We start from the raw sequence: 13,890 nt of genomic DNA, 5'->3' as shown, positions 1-13,890 counted from the left end.
ACAACCCCTGTAGACTCATAGAGCCAAGAGCTCATGGTTCCCATGGCTGTTTGCCAAGTGGTCTCTTCCACCGAAATGTGAATTCACTGAGAGCCTGCAGGTAAGCTCCAGGTTGACTGAGTATGTTTTATGTCCTAAGCCTTGTCAGGTGCTGGACCTTTAGAAATGAAGAAAGCGTCTCTGGCTTTGAGATCTATCTAGTAAGACAGATGTAAGTAGATACCATTCAGTACTAGATGGCAAGTGCAGGGGTGGGGGTCCCCTTGAACTCAGAATTTGGAGTTAAAGTTATAACTTCATAGGGAGCAATGACTAAATGAAAAGAAAAATGTACCTCCCACTGCTAGGATGTCTAACAATCCAAAACATGTCAAAATGGGAAAAATGTTAAGTTGAAGTAAAAAAAAATGGTCTGCCACACGAGAGGACACTTTTAAAGGTGTGATTCTCTCTACCTCTCTGATTTTCATGGAATAAGCTAAGCCTTTATCTTTTTCCATCCCACTCCCCTTTAAATAATTAAGTTCTCTGTTATACCTCTAACAGATGTCAGCTGGCTGTCATCCTACAGATGGCACTGTTTTTGAAGCTAAGCTTTTGTCTATAATTGATGAGACCTTGGGGAGGCAATCAACTGAGACTCTAAGCAATGGAAGATGTGGATCCTGAGGCCTAGCCGGAGGTATATTCTTCCGCTTAGAGAAATGAAACCTTATTCTTAAACTAAGTTAGTAGGCTGTCTACTCGAATTTCCGGAAGTTGGTGTCATTGTTCTTCCATTAAATGACTCAAGATCAAAATACCTTGTTTAACTAGGGCTTATGATTGCTGACTGGTTATGCAAGAGCCTGCAACAGCGGTGACTTCTGGCCAATCAGACAACCTCTCAGTGTGAGGACAAAAGGTTTCTTAAACATCCAATTCTAAGAGTTCAATAAGCACACTACAGAAAAAATACGGGAAAAGGGTTTTTTGTTTGTTTTTGTTCTTATTTTTGAGTCAAGATTTCACATAGTTAGGACTAACTTTGATTTTCCTGCCTCTGCCTCTTTTTTTTTTTTTTTTTCTGGAGCTGGGGACCGAACCCAGGGCCTTGTGTTTACTAGGCAAGCGCTCTACCACTGAGCTAAATCCCCAACCCCCTGCCTCTGCCTCTTAAGTGCTGGGATTTTTAGATCTGCATCATGACCAGCTACAGAGTTTTTTTCTTCCTTCCTTCCAGGCAGGGTTCCTCTGTGTAGCCCTGGCTGTCTTAAAAGGCACGAGCCACTATCACTTGGCTAAAAAAAGATTAATTTTTAAAAGTAATTTTCAAACCCAGTTTTGAAGACTCTGGTATAATAAATACAGGAGACTAAATGTATCACACGAAGTCTACATCACCTTCCTAAAAACCCTCAGGGAAGCCTTAAATATTATTCCACCTGAGTCTCTAAGCATTTATGCTTAACTGAATGGTAGTGGAACCAAAGGATACTGAAAAGTCCTATTAAGGACTTTCTCTCAGCGTGCATTTAATTCCAGCACTCAGGAAGCAGAGGCAGTGAAATCTCGAGTTTGATGCCAGCCTGGTCTACAGAGCAAGTTCCAAGACAGCCAGGGCTACACAGAGAAACTATGTCTTGGGTAGGGGGGTATTCTAAGAACTGTGACTCTAATCTTCAACTTTCCTAGGCAAAATTAATCGGTAGCCTCAAAACGAACCCTTGGGTATGCTTAAAAGATAAAGAAGGAAAAGCAGTTTGAAGTACTGAAGGAGATTGACATACAAACCTGTGTGAACTGTGGCCATACAGTCCAACAACAGTTTTAGTTTTCTTCTCTTCATTCTTCATCAAAATTATCCTTCCACATTTTTTCCCCCTTTCTGGCATAGTGGTATAATGTAGTAACTGAACTAAAAAAATGAAGACTATATAAAACTTACATTTCAAATGCTAAACCAACTTTTCAGATTATTGATCTGACAGCGTTCAAAAATGTCACATAAATTCTTCCTTAAAAAAAAAAAAAGATACGTTTTGAGACAAGGTTTCATTGTGTAGCTCTAGCTGTCTTGGAACTTCACTTACATAGACCAGACTGGCCTGGAATTCACAGAAATCTTCCTACATCTGCCTCCCAAGTGCTGGAAGGAAAGATGTGTGTGACCACCATCTGGTCCCCAGTGAAGTTTTTAATAAAACAGGCAGTTAGTCTTTGCTATGAGCAAACTAAAGAAAGAGGAAGTAACACCAGGAACCATCAGATGACTACTCGGGTAACAACAATAGCACAAAGCTTTAAAGCAAAGGAAGGTTTCTGGCAGCATCCCCTCCCTGGGAGGTTCTGAAACTTGTGGATACAATCCTCAGAAGCTCAAATCTTTTATACACAATGTAGCTTTTGCACATCCTCCATACACTTTAAACGGATCCCTGATTATAGTATCTATACTACTCAGTACAGTGTAAAAGATGATGATGGGAAATTGTCTCCCTGTTTACTAGCAAAGAAGCAATCTTTTTTTTTCTGAATATTTTCAATTCTAAGTTGAAGGTCCAGTTGTAGCACCGTTTAAGCCAAGTTCTACAGTAGAAACAAAGGAACTAACATCCAACTGTGATGATCTAAACAGGAGTGGGGGGGAAAGAAAAAAAAAGACTCCATGATTATCTCCAACACTGTGATGAACATTTTACTAATCAACAGAACTCATTAAAATAAAAGGATATGCCTAACTATGACAGATGGTTTTCATTTGAGCCACTGTGAAGGTAGACTTAGGCTGCTAAAGCAAGATAAAGACCTAAAGATTCTAGTGACCTTAAGAGTTTGAGAGATCAACTAGGCTGTGGTGGTGCAGGCCTTTGATTCCAACACTCAGGAGGCAAGATGATTTATATCAGTTTGAGGACAGCTTGGTCTATGGAGAGAAACCCTGTCAGGAAAACCCCGGGTGTGGGGGGGGTGGGGGGTGGGGAGTCCAAGATCAAAGAACTTACCCAAGCAAGTCAAAACTGTAGACAAATATTTTTAAATGTGGGTATTTGCTGTCAGAGAGTCTGGATTTCAAACACGATTTTGAAATATAGATGCTATATAATTATTTTTGTAAATTTACATGTTTATAAAAGAAAATTTGTAAAATATAGAAAAGTAAAAAGAAAAAAATCCAGTCTGCAGTCAATCGATGGAGGTTAGTTAGCACTTCATGCTTTATAGTTTGCATCCTCTGTAGTGCCTCAGTGTCTTTGAGTTACTAATTATTGTTTGTTTTATTGAGACATGTCTCTCTGGATTTCCCTCTGGCTTCTTTTTCTCTAGTAGCTCAGGTTGGCCTTATATTCTCAATTATTCTGCCTCTACCTTTTGAGTGCTGGGATTACACATAGTCTCAATAAGTATTTCCTTGGCAGGTTAAAATATGTTCTGGTTTTTGATTACCAAGTTTTTTTTTTTTTTTTAAATCACTACCATGTTTTACAATAATCTTCCCAAATCAATGTGAAGGAAACAGAAAAATAAGTGAAAATCGATCATAAGCGAGAGATTAGGGCTAAACTAGGTTACATTATTGATTTTTTTTTTTAAGATCAAATGGGTCACGTCACCTCACTTAAATTCATGAGTGGCGAATTAAAACTTAGAAAGGAGCTGCATCCTTTTATACGTATGGACTCTGGAACGCTACAATTCCCTTCAGAAAAGGGGTAGGCTTAATAAGAAAAGTCAACCCAGCGCCGAAATTACAAGTAGCCCACGTCACCGAGTCCGGTCAGACTGCTCCAGAGGTCTCCATGATAACCACAACAGGAAGTGTGCACAAACAGTAGCGTCTTCCCGGGGAGCTAAGACGCTATTGTCCCAGTGCGCAGACGCGGTGACGTCGCCCAGGGCCGCGCATGCGCTCACGTAGCTGCGCGCCCGGCCTAAACCCCTCACTTTGTCGTCACAGGGCAGATGATCAGGGTGCGTCCGCCTTTTCCCTCCCCCTTCCATCCTCCTCCCCCTCCCCTCCCCTCGTCCCTCAATCTTCTCCCTATTTCCTCTCTCTCCCTCCCTGGGGCGTCTCCTGAAGACTCCCGCTTCCGGTCAGCGGCCGTCCGCAGAAGCGTGTCCCGCCTCTTCCGCCTCCCCGGTGGCGGCGCGGGTGGCGGAGGTAGTAGCGGCAGCGGCGACTGCGTGTCTCCTGTCAGGATCGGCAGGCAGGTCCTCTGGGCGGCCCAGCTGGACGGGGCCGAGCCGAAGCCCGGGGGCCAATGGCGATGAACTATAGCGCGAAGGATGAGGTGGACGGCGGGCCCACGGGTCCTCCGGGGGGCGCCGCCAAGACCCGGAGGCCGGATAACACGGCCTTCAAACAGCAACGGTTGCCTGCCTGGCAGCCCATCCTCACCGCCGGCACGGTGCTGCCCACCTTCTTCATCATCGGCCTCATCTTCATTCCCATCGGCATCGGCATCTTCGTCACCTCCAACAACATCCGTGAGATCGAGGTGAGGGAGGGGCGTGGCGGTGATCCCTGGCTCACGGAAGGTGACAGGCGGGCCCCGCCCTCTGGTTTCTTCTCGGTTTCTTCTTATGCGGCTTTTCTGAGTTTGCAGTTTTGTGGGCTAGCTTCCTTTTGCTCTCGATTGACCTGGCTGGAGACGGAATGAATAAAGCTAGAATGTCGGGTGGACGAGACTTATTTTGGGGGCAGTTTGCATGGGTTTCCGAGAGGTAGAGTGTATGGTTTTTTTAGGAGAGGAGAAAAAGTTAGATTTAGGTGTTTAACCCTGAGGCAAGTTACAGGGGCAGACTGTTGTTATTTGGGTGGGGATCATTCTGGGACACCGAGATTAACAAATTGGTTGCATGAAGGAACCCGGAGTCTTAAAGATATTGATTCTTCTGTGAAGAAATTAAGTCATACAGGGCACACACAAGTAACTTTCATTTTGAGCTAATTAGATATATTTAGTTGTTGGCCACGATGTGGTTAAAAGCAGGAAACTTGAGTCCTGGTTTGCTTTTAGTCTGTATTCATTTCTAATTGTGTATCACAGTGGCCCCAGATCTCCCCGCTTGATTTTTAAAATGTGTGAGTCAGTGATTCCACACGAAATAATCTATAAACGATTTCACTGGCATTGGGTTTTGTTTTGTTTTGTTTTTTGTGTTTTTGTTTGTTTTTGGAATATTTAGACATGATAGAAACCCTCTGCTGGGGGAAACATTTTGATTTGTGCTGGTGCAGCAGTCTCTGCATATTTATCGGTCCACATCAGTAAAGATTGGTTGACAGCAGAATGTGAGTGCTGTGTGGCGTACAGGGTTAGATGCCCGCAAGCTCTCCTTCATATTTTAGGGGAGTTGTGATCTGTTTGAATTGGCAAGAGTGATGTTGAGTAAACCCACTTTTTTCTCTTGTTGTAAACATATATTTTTGTCTACATAATTTTAAAATAAATAATACATGTGATTTAATTGGACGTCCCCAGTCATTTTAGCTAGGGAGTTTTGGTGCCTTTCCAGCTTGCTTAAAGTAAGGTGGCTACATTTTTTTTTTTTTTAAAGTGCACAGTGCTTCAGTGTTAATGAAAGTAAGAATAATATCTATAGAGTGTATTTTTTAAATCTTTCATTAAGGATTATTTTCAGTGTGTTGACTAGAGCAAGTTCACAGCATATGTTTTTGGTATATATTTTATCTTCCTGTTTTTAGCCTTGTGATAGTACTCAAATGTAGCCCAAAATCCTCCAAAATGTAAATGAAGCTCTGGGCCAACCAGGTTGGACATGAGAAAAGTTTTGATTTTAGAATATTTTGGATTACAGACTTTCAGATTAGGTATGTCCAACTGGATAAAACTGCACACATGTTATAGACTTTTTTTTTTTAAGTTCTCAGATGTAAAACACCTGTCCCCTATCATACCCAAACCCTGAACTCTGCAGCTTTTTTTTTTTTCCTGGAGCTGAGGATCGAACCCAGGGCTTTGTGCTTGCTAGGCAAGCGCTCTACCACTGAGCTAAATCCCCAACCCCTCTGCAGTTTTTAATTAGCTCAGATTTGGGGTATTTGTCTTACTTTCTCTGAAGGTTAGTTGCCTCATCTCTAAAATAAATAGAATAATGGATTTCTTCTAAGATTTCACAAGTAGAAGCAAAATAGATATGACCCATCAACAGATGAGAGCTAAAGATTAGCTTGAGTTAGGACTGGACTGTTTGAGAGTGCTATTGTCCTGGTTCCAAAGTGTAAGCTCTTACACTGCTTACTAAAGATCCTTACTAAAACGGTAGTAAATATAATGGAATTCGTCCTAAGCATTAGAAATTTGAATCACCTTATTTAAACTTAAATATTAACATGAAAGCAACAATGATTTAGATTGTATATGAATATTTACTAAATTGCTTAAGAAACTAGTATTGTTTACTCCAGTATGAAATAATTTTCTGGGGCTGGAGAGATGGCTCAGCAGTTAAGAGCACTGACTGCTCTTTCAAAGGTCCTGAGTTCAATTCCCAGCAACCACATGGTGGCTCACAAACATCTGTAATGGGATTTGATGCCCTCTTCTGGTGTGTCTGAAGACAGCTACAGAATGTTCATATACATAAAATAAATCTTTTTTAAAAAAGAAAATAATTTTCTTTAAAACTTTTGGGTTCTAAAGTAATGTTCTGTACACTTATTTATTAGTGAAATGAAAATTTCTTGTGCTTAGTGTGGCCTTGGTTTTAAGAGTACACTGTAGTTTGCTCGGAGGGACATTGGAGTTAAGAGTTGGTGTAGAGGCGAAACTCTCACTCTAGTTGGTGATGGGCCCTGAGTGTTTGTGTGCTGCTCTTCATACACTAAAAGAATTAGAGTGGGTGATCCTTAAGATGCCGTCCATTCTGAAATTGTGACTTCCATCTTAACTCTGACTTAAACAATGCTATACTAAAAATGCCATAATTGAAATCAGAAGATATGAAAATCAGGAGTTACTGGAGATTATTTATTAACATCAACACATGCAGATAGAATGATAAAAATTTGGGCAAAATTATTTCTAATTAGGTCTGGAGTTATTAGAAAAACTTAGAGGGCTTTTCCAAAGGGACATGTGAGTTTGTATGTTTATTCTCATTTCTCTGTATGTGCTAGAGATTGAACTCAGGGCCACAAGGAAGTGTTGTCCCTAGCTCCCTAGCTCCCTCGCTCCCTCGATCCCCTGCCTTTTGTTAGCTGTGAGCTTACACTAAAAGCCTCTGAGGGTTATTAAAATGAAATAGGAGGAGCTGGAGAGCTGGCTCAGCTGCTAAGAACACTGGTTTCTTTCGAAAGAGTACCCAGGTTTGATTTCTGTTACCCACATGGTGGCTCACAGCTGTCTTTAACTACAATTGTAGGTCATCATGTCCTCGTACAGCAAGACTCAGATACCCATTTGGTTCACCTACACACATGGGAAACAGAGGTGGGCGGATCTCTGAACCTGGTCTACATAGTGAGTTCTAGGATAGATAGGGCTAAAAAAGATGATATTGTATCACATAAATAAATAAGTAAATATAAAAATAAAGTAAAAGAAAATAAAGGTAAATGATTTCTGCTCTTTTTTTTAAAAAACATGGTTTAAGTTTCCTTTTGAAAACTCAGTAGTCCAAATGCAGTATAGTTCAGGTTACTAGGGCAGAAGAAACTTATAAATCAAAATGTTTGGCTTGAAGTGTTTGCTTAGAACTTGGAAAATTTAATGTAAAACTAACGAATCTTTCACCTTTCCCAGAAAAGCCACTTTTACATTTTAATGCTCGTAGTTGGTGTCCTCTTACCTTCCCTTGTTCAGTTAATGCTCTTACTTAGTTGGTTTTTAGATTTTCTAAGTAAAATGAGTTTTTTTTTTTTTAGAAAAGTACCACTGATAATTTTATTAACCACTAAATATTTTAGTTATGAATATATTTATTGAATACCTGCTTAATGTCTGAATAAGACTGAGTATTTCCTTTAATTTGACAATTAAGAGTCAAGCATGTTCTCACCACAAGGCACTGAATGACTCTGCTAAGGCTCTTGGTTAGGCCAAGATACACAACTAACTTGAAAGTGCCATCTTTGTAACTGATGTAAAGGCATTACTAGTGTGAAGTGATATCATTGTAAGTTAATGCTTAGAGAGCTGGGTCAGGTGTCCTATTCCTATAGCCCCAGATACTTTGGGGAAGCTTGAGGTAGCAACATTGTTATTCAGTGCTAGCTTGGATGGCATAAATCTAGTGTCCAAAAACAATAAAAGAAAAATTAATGGTTAGAGTCAAATTTGGGTATGCTAAAACATTTAATACAGTAATACCTAGAACCTAAATATTTAAGTTAATATTGCTAAAAATGTTGAAGTGTTAGTGGACTAATACTCACTTTGCTCAACTCCCAGCTTTCCTTTTTTTAAAAAAAATCCTATTTAATATTCTATGCTCAGTTATTTTGCCCAGATTATTTTGTGTTTCTGATAAAAATTTGCTATTTTTCTCATTTGAATCCTTAGATTGTAAAGTTCTTGAAGGAGATTAAATCTTTTATCTGCATTTAGTAATTTTTTTTGTTCGTCTTTTTTTGTTTGTTTGTTTTAAAGATTTATTTATTTATCATATACAAGTACATTGTACCTGTCTTCAGATACACCAGAAGAGGGCATCAGATCCCATTACAGATGGTTTTGAGCCACCATGTGGTTGCTGGGAACTGAACTCAGGACCTCTGGAAGAGCAGTCGGTGCTCTTAACCACTGAGCCATCTCTCCAGCCCCGTAATTTTTGTTTTTACTTAAACTTAAGCATAGAATCTAGAAAGGATAAGTTCTTTTTTTTTTTAGATTTTTTTTAATGCTCAAATGTACTATGGTAGTTAATTAAACAGGGAACCTTTGGCAAGAGCTTTGCATGATAGGGCTTTTGTTTTCCTTCTTCTGGGGGGATGGGGAGTGGGCAGGAACTGAGACTGGTTTTCCAGATGAGCATTTGTAGTTTGGTTAAACTAACTTGAATACCAGTTATATAAGGTATTTCCCTCAAAGAATTCAGTTCTTCTCATACGTGGAGCTATGTTGCTACCAAGAAATTGTATATAACTGTTGTGATTATATCGTGAATTTCATCTGTCAAGAAAGGTGCAAACCTTCTTTTGTTTTGTTTTGTTTTTTTGTTTTTTTTGGAGCTGAGGACCCGAACCCAGGGCCTTGCGCTTGCAAGCGCTCTAGCACTGATCTAAATCCCAACCCCGTAAACCTTCTTTTCTTAAAAGGATTAAAAATTCTCCTTGGGGCTGGAGAGATGGCTCAATGGTTAAGAGCATCAACTGTTCTTTCTGAGGTCCTGAGTTCAAATCCCAGCAACCACATGGTGGCTCACAACCATCTGTAATGAGATCTGATGCCCTCTTCTGGTGTGTCTGAAGACAGCTACAGAGTATTCATATATAATAAATAAATCTAAAAAAAAAAGTTCTCCTTGGCATCTGCAGCCTAAAATATTTATTTCCTAGTCTTTTATAGAGACAAAACTAACCCTTTCCCCCGATTCAGAGTTTTAAAGAAATGTACTGGCAAATTTAGCATGTGCTACCAAAATAGTTGTATTGAATTACTCATTCTAATGACTTCAGAAAATTCTTAAAGTGCTTAAAACGACCCTTTAATGTAATCTGACTAGTACTTACAGTGACCTATCTTATTAGTCAGCATCTTGTTATGTGGCCTATCTAGGTATTATATTGATTTCCTTTCAGATAAATCTACATTCAAAAGTAGTTCCTAACTCTCGTTGTACACAGTGCAGAAACGCATGTCCTTCATAGTCCCCTTATCACCACATTAAATTCAGTCTTTTTCTGAGGAGTAGGCTGTGGTTTTAGAATTACTAAGAAGAAATGTCCCCTTGACTTAGGGGAACGATCGTAGTTGTCTGTGAACAAAGATGGGAACTTTTCAACTAATCTCATTATCCACATCTGTCCGTATTGCCTCTGGTGTTTTGTCATTAGGATTTAAATAGTTAGAAGAGTTTATGCTTACTCTGTTCTGAACTATGCCTTATATACTTTTGCCATTAAAAACATGTTAATTTTCAAAATAGGGGATTTGGGTCCTTATTTGTGCTTGACGGCCTGTTTCCCTTGATGTCTAGCATTGTTATCCTTCGTAAACTTTGTCCTTTGAGACCTGCTCAGTGTTACTTCCATGTGGCATGTTTCATTAGGTCAGACTTCCCTTGACTTTCAGCTGACAAACGATGTCGTGGTTATTTATTTGGTAGTGAAAACTTATACATTGAATTCTGTTTATCAAGGATTTTTGATCAGTATTGGGCATTTTCCATATACAAAGCACCTCTTGGGACATAGGGAATTATTTAAAAAGTTCAGTGACAGGAGTTCTTTTTCCTCCTTTGTTTGAAGAGGGCATCCTTTCATGGAAGGCAGGAGGTAACTAAAGTAGTTGAGGATGCGTCCGTCACTCAGTGACAGTACTTCTCTAGCCGTGTGAGACTCTGGGTTCAGTCCTCAGCTCTGGAAGACAAACACACAAGCCGACCACGGTGGTGTATTATGACCTGTCACTTAGGAGGTAGGTGCCAGAAGGATCCAGGAGTTCAAGGCCAACCTTAGCTACATAGAGATTAGTGCCCCCCTCCCAGAGAGCAAAACAAAATAAAACAAAACAAAACTAGGTAGGGAGAAGTAAAGAAAAGAAATATTAGAGGAAAATTAAACATTGCTATGTGAATGGCACATGCAGAATGTGCCTGAGTAGTTCCAAGATAAACTTTGGCTGGATGTGGTGGAGCATGTTTCCTAGTTCTGTTTCCTGTTGTAATAAAACACCTTGACAAAAGGAAATTAGTGGACAGGGGGGTTATTTTAGCTCACTTCCAGGTTTCAGTCTATATTGCAGGGGAGTCAAGGTGGCAGGAACTTGCAAAGAGTCATATTCACAGTCAAGAACAGAGAGAAATGAATACACCTTTGATTGCATTCGCCTGCTTTTTCCTTTTAATATAATCTAGGACCTAAACACAAGGATTGATGCCTTACCTTTAGTCTAGATCTTTCTGTATCAGTGAACCTGTTCAAGACAGTTCTCCACAGACATACCTACAGGGCAACACAGTCTAGACAACCACTCATTGCGATTCCTTTCCCAAGTGGTTCTAGACTACAAGACAATGATTAAAACTAACTAACAACTCTCCTACTTGTCAACCCAATGTATAAAACATCACTTTTAAGCCGTGATTGTCCACTAAGTTTGATGTTTACCTCGTATTTTAAAATGCAGTTCTTCTGTAAATCCTCACAGCTTTAAAAATTGTAGCTTTAAAAGTTTAAAGCTTAACTGTGAGGTCCTATAACAATACATGGGCATGGGAAATCTCAGGCAAGTAAGGTTGATTGCTACTTTGTTCTCTTAAAAGCAGGTTAAACAAACAGGCTGAGTACACAGTAGGCTAGCTGTCACAAGTGACCTTAAGGTATTAACTCTTGCTGTGAGGTCCCACAAAAGTTTCAGACTCTTATAAGAATGATTTTTATTGTAATGTTTTGCCACAAAATGGCATGTATTGGGGAGCCCTAAGCAATGGTGTGGATATGCAAGGGAAGACTACTCCATGCAGAAGTAGAAAGAGAAAAGGAGGCATGTGTTTAATAGAAAGAGGACAAGAAAGAAGCCATTGTGGTACTGTGAGAAGGGGCAAATACAGGTCAAAGCAGTACAGTTAGGGTGTACGTTACGTGGGCCAGTGTTAGGACTGCAGGTAGTGTGATGGGAAGCCATTAAACAGTTTTGCATAGCTAAGTCATTCCTTAGACCTAAAAGGTTCATAAACCTGATGCTGGGAAAGAAATTAATGAACTGAAATTAATGATTAAGTGAGAGAAGAGCAAAAATCTAATTCCTCTCTATTATATTATCTTACAGTTTATAGAAAACTACTAGACAGAGTAGAGCATGTGTTTTTATCTCCCCTCTCCTTAGGGCTTAATTGTAGGATTTGGAGAGGGAGAGAAGGAGGGTTCTAGAGTACCAGTGCTCCTTCCTTCAGTAAAGAGATTTGTTAGTCTCACAGCAAATCGTACAAGGATTGGGTAGAGTGAAGTGTCTGCTGTTAAAGGTTCTGTAGAAGGGGGAGGTCCTGGACTGCAACGATGTAGGCCTTATTTATATTCAGCCTGTGCTACCTGACCTGGTCACAGAGACTCTGGGTAAGGGAGTTAGTGTGTGACTATAGTCTAGCTGAATCTAGCTGCCTTGAGCTCCACACTGGGATTCGTGTGAGGGTAGAGGACTCTTTCTGTGACCTTCCAACTTTGCAGCAGCTGTGAGGAAAAGACACTAGGGGCAGAGGGGTTCAGTCTGTGAGGCTTTGGTGGCAGCACCTGGAAGGTTTGGCTTTTAATAGGGATCATTATTTTGAAGTGACATGATGACACTTAACTGTTAAAGAGTGTAAAGAGTGTCTTAGGCTTGGCATAACATGGAGATTATTGCCTGGGGCAAAGGAGTAGAAGGATATTTGTGATTGGGAGAAACCATTTCTCACTCTAGATGAATGGGGAGCATCCCCCCCCCCCTTCTGCAGCAATTCTACATTTAGATGCTTATGTACATACCTTATAATGTAAGTAATTTCTGACATTGTCTACCCAAAATAGCATCAGATCCAGCTGATTAAAGACTAGCTTTATTGATGTTTATTCTGTTTGGTGCTTAGAGTTTTTGGTGCTATGGATTGAACCAAGAGCTGTCCTAATTTAAAATAAGAAAAATAGCAATAAACTTTTCAGGGCCATTCTACTTTTAAAAGTATTTGTTTTGTTTTATTTTTATATGTATGGGTGTTCTGCTTGCGTGCATGCCTAGTGCCCACAAAGGTCAGAAGAGGGCCTTGGATCCTGTGACGTTAGAGTTACCAGTGGATATGAGCCGTTACTGTAGGTGCTTGAAACTAAAGCTGAGCCTTCTGCAAGAGCGCTCTCTGCTGAGCCATTTGTCTGTTTCAGCTCCTGTTCTTTAAGATGACTTGAATTGAGTTCATATATAGCTGACTGAACACATGTGATAGCAGCAATCAGTAAAATGAGGCGTGTTGTTATGGTAGCTCACCTTCTTAGCTTTATCTCTGCTTTCCATTGTGAAAGTTCTCCACAATGTAGAGGGTTAGTTCTCATTGTGCTTATCTCTTTTCCAATGCTGCCTCTTTTTCCATATCTTTTTCTGGATTTGCTCAGATTCTTATTTCTTCTAAAAAGTACAGGTCCTTTGCTAATGATTGATTGTCTCTCTGATATCCAGTTTGACAGCTTTCTTTCTTTGTATTAATGAAGTCTGCCCTCTGGTTGAGTAGACTGAGTTCCCGGGTAAAGATGGTTTAGCAGAAGGAGCATTGGGCTTGAGTCAGAGATCTTGGATTCTAGACTTGTACTTGGGAAGGTTTCTGAGTATGTTCTTATGTATGGAGGTAGCATAGTAGGATTTCTTTAAGGATTAGATAGGATAATGTGTATAAAGGAAAGCGGTTAACTGTTGATGGTATACTATAGCATTACTTATATGGTCCTAGTACTTTGTAGTGTGCCTTGCTTCTATTCAAATTAAGTCAACTATAATAACTTTTTGTTTTAGGTTTTTATTTATTTTATGTATGTGGGTACACCATCACTGTACTCAGACACACCAGAAAAGGGCATCGGATCCCATTGCTGTGGTTGTGAGCTACCATGTGCTTGCTGGGAATGGAATTAAGGACCTCTGGAAGAGCAGTAAGTGCTCTTAACCACTGAGCCATCTCTCTAGCACCTTATAACAACTTTTAAAAACACTGTTTTCAGAGTTATCTGAAGTTAAAAGGTGTAACTTTTGATGCATTTTAAAA

General features: G+C 40.0%; 1 protein-coding gene across 4 annotated transcripts in view; it reads left to right on the top strand.

Annotated features, from left to right (window-relative positions):
- Window positions 1–13,890, top strand: part of Tmem30a (transmembrane protein 30A) — a 28,447-nt gene continuing 14,557 nt past the window's right edge. For 2 of the 4 annotated variants that reach the window (NM_001004248.2, NM_001399760.1), the window contains exon 1: window positions 4,131–4,478. In NM_001004248.2, coding sequence (NP_001004248.1) covers window positions 4,242–4,478 — 237 coding nt within the window. In that variant the 5' untranslated portion in view covers window positions 4,131–4,241. Of the gene's footprint in view, window positions 101–546; window positions 4,479–13,890 lie in introns of those variants that run through there. The other 2 variants (XM_063265186.1, XM_039081159.2) reach the window with 2 other exon arrangements.

Source organism: Rattus norvegicus, chromosome 8, assembly GCF_036323735.1.
Source record: "Rattus norvegicus strain BN/NHsdMcwi chromosome 8, GRCr8, whole genome shotgun sequence".
In the NCBI taxonomy this organism is placed as follows: domain Eukaryota; kingdom Metazoa; phylum Chordata; class Mammalia; order Rodentia; family Muridae; genus Rattus; species Rattus norvegicus.
This window is presented reverse-complemented; position numbering and strand designations above follow the sequence as displayed.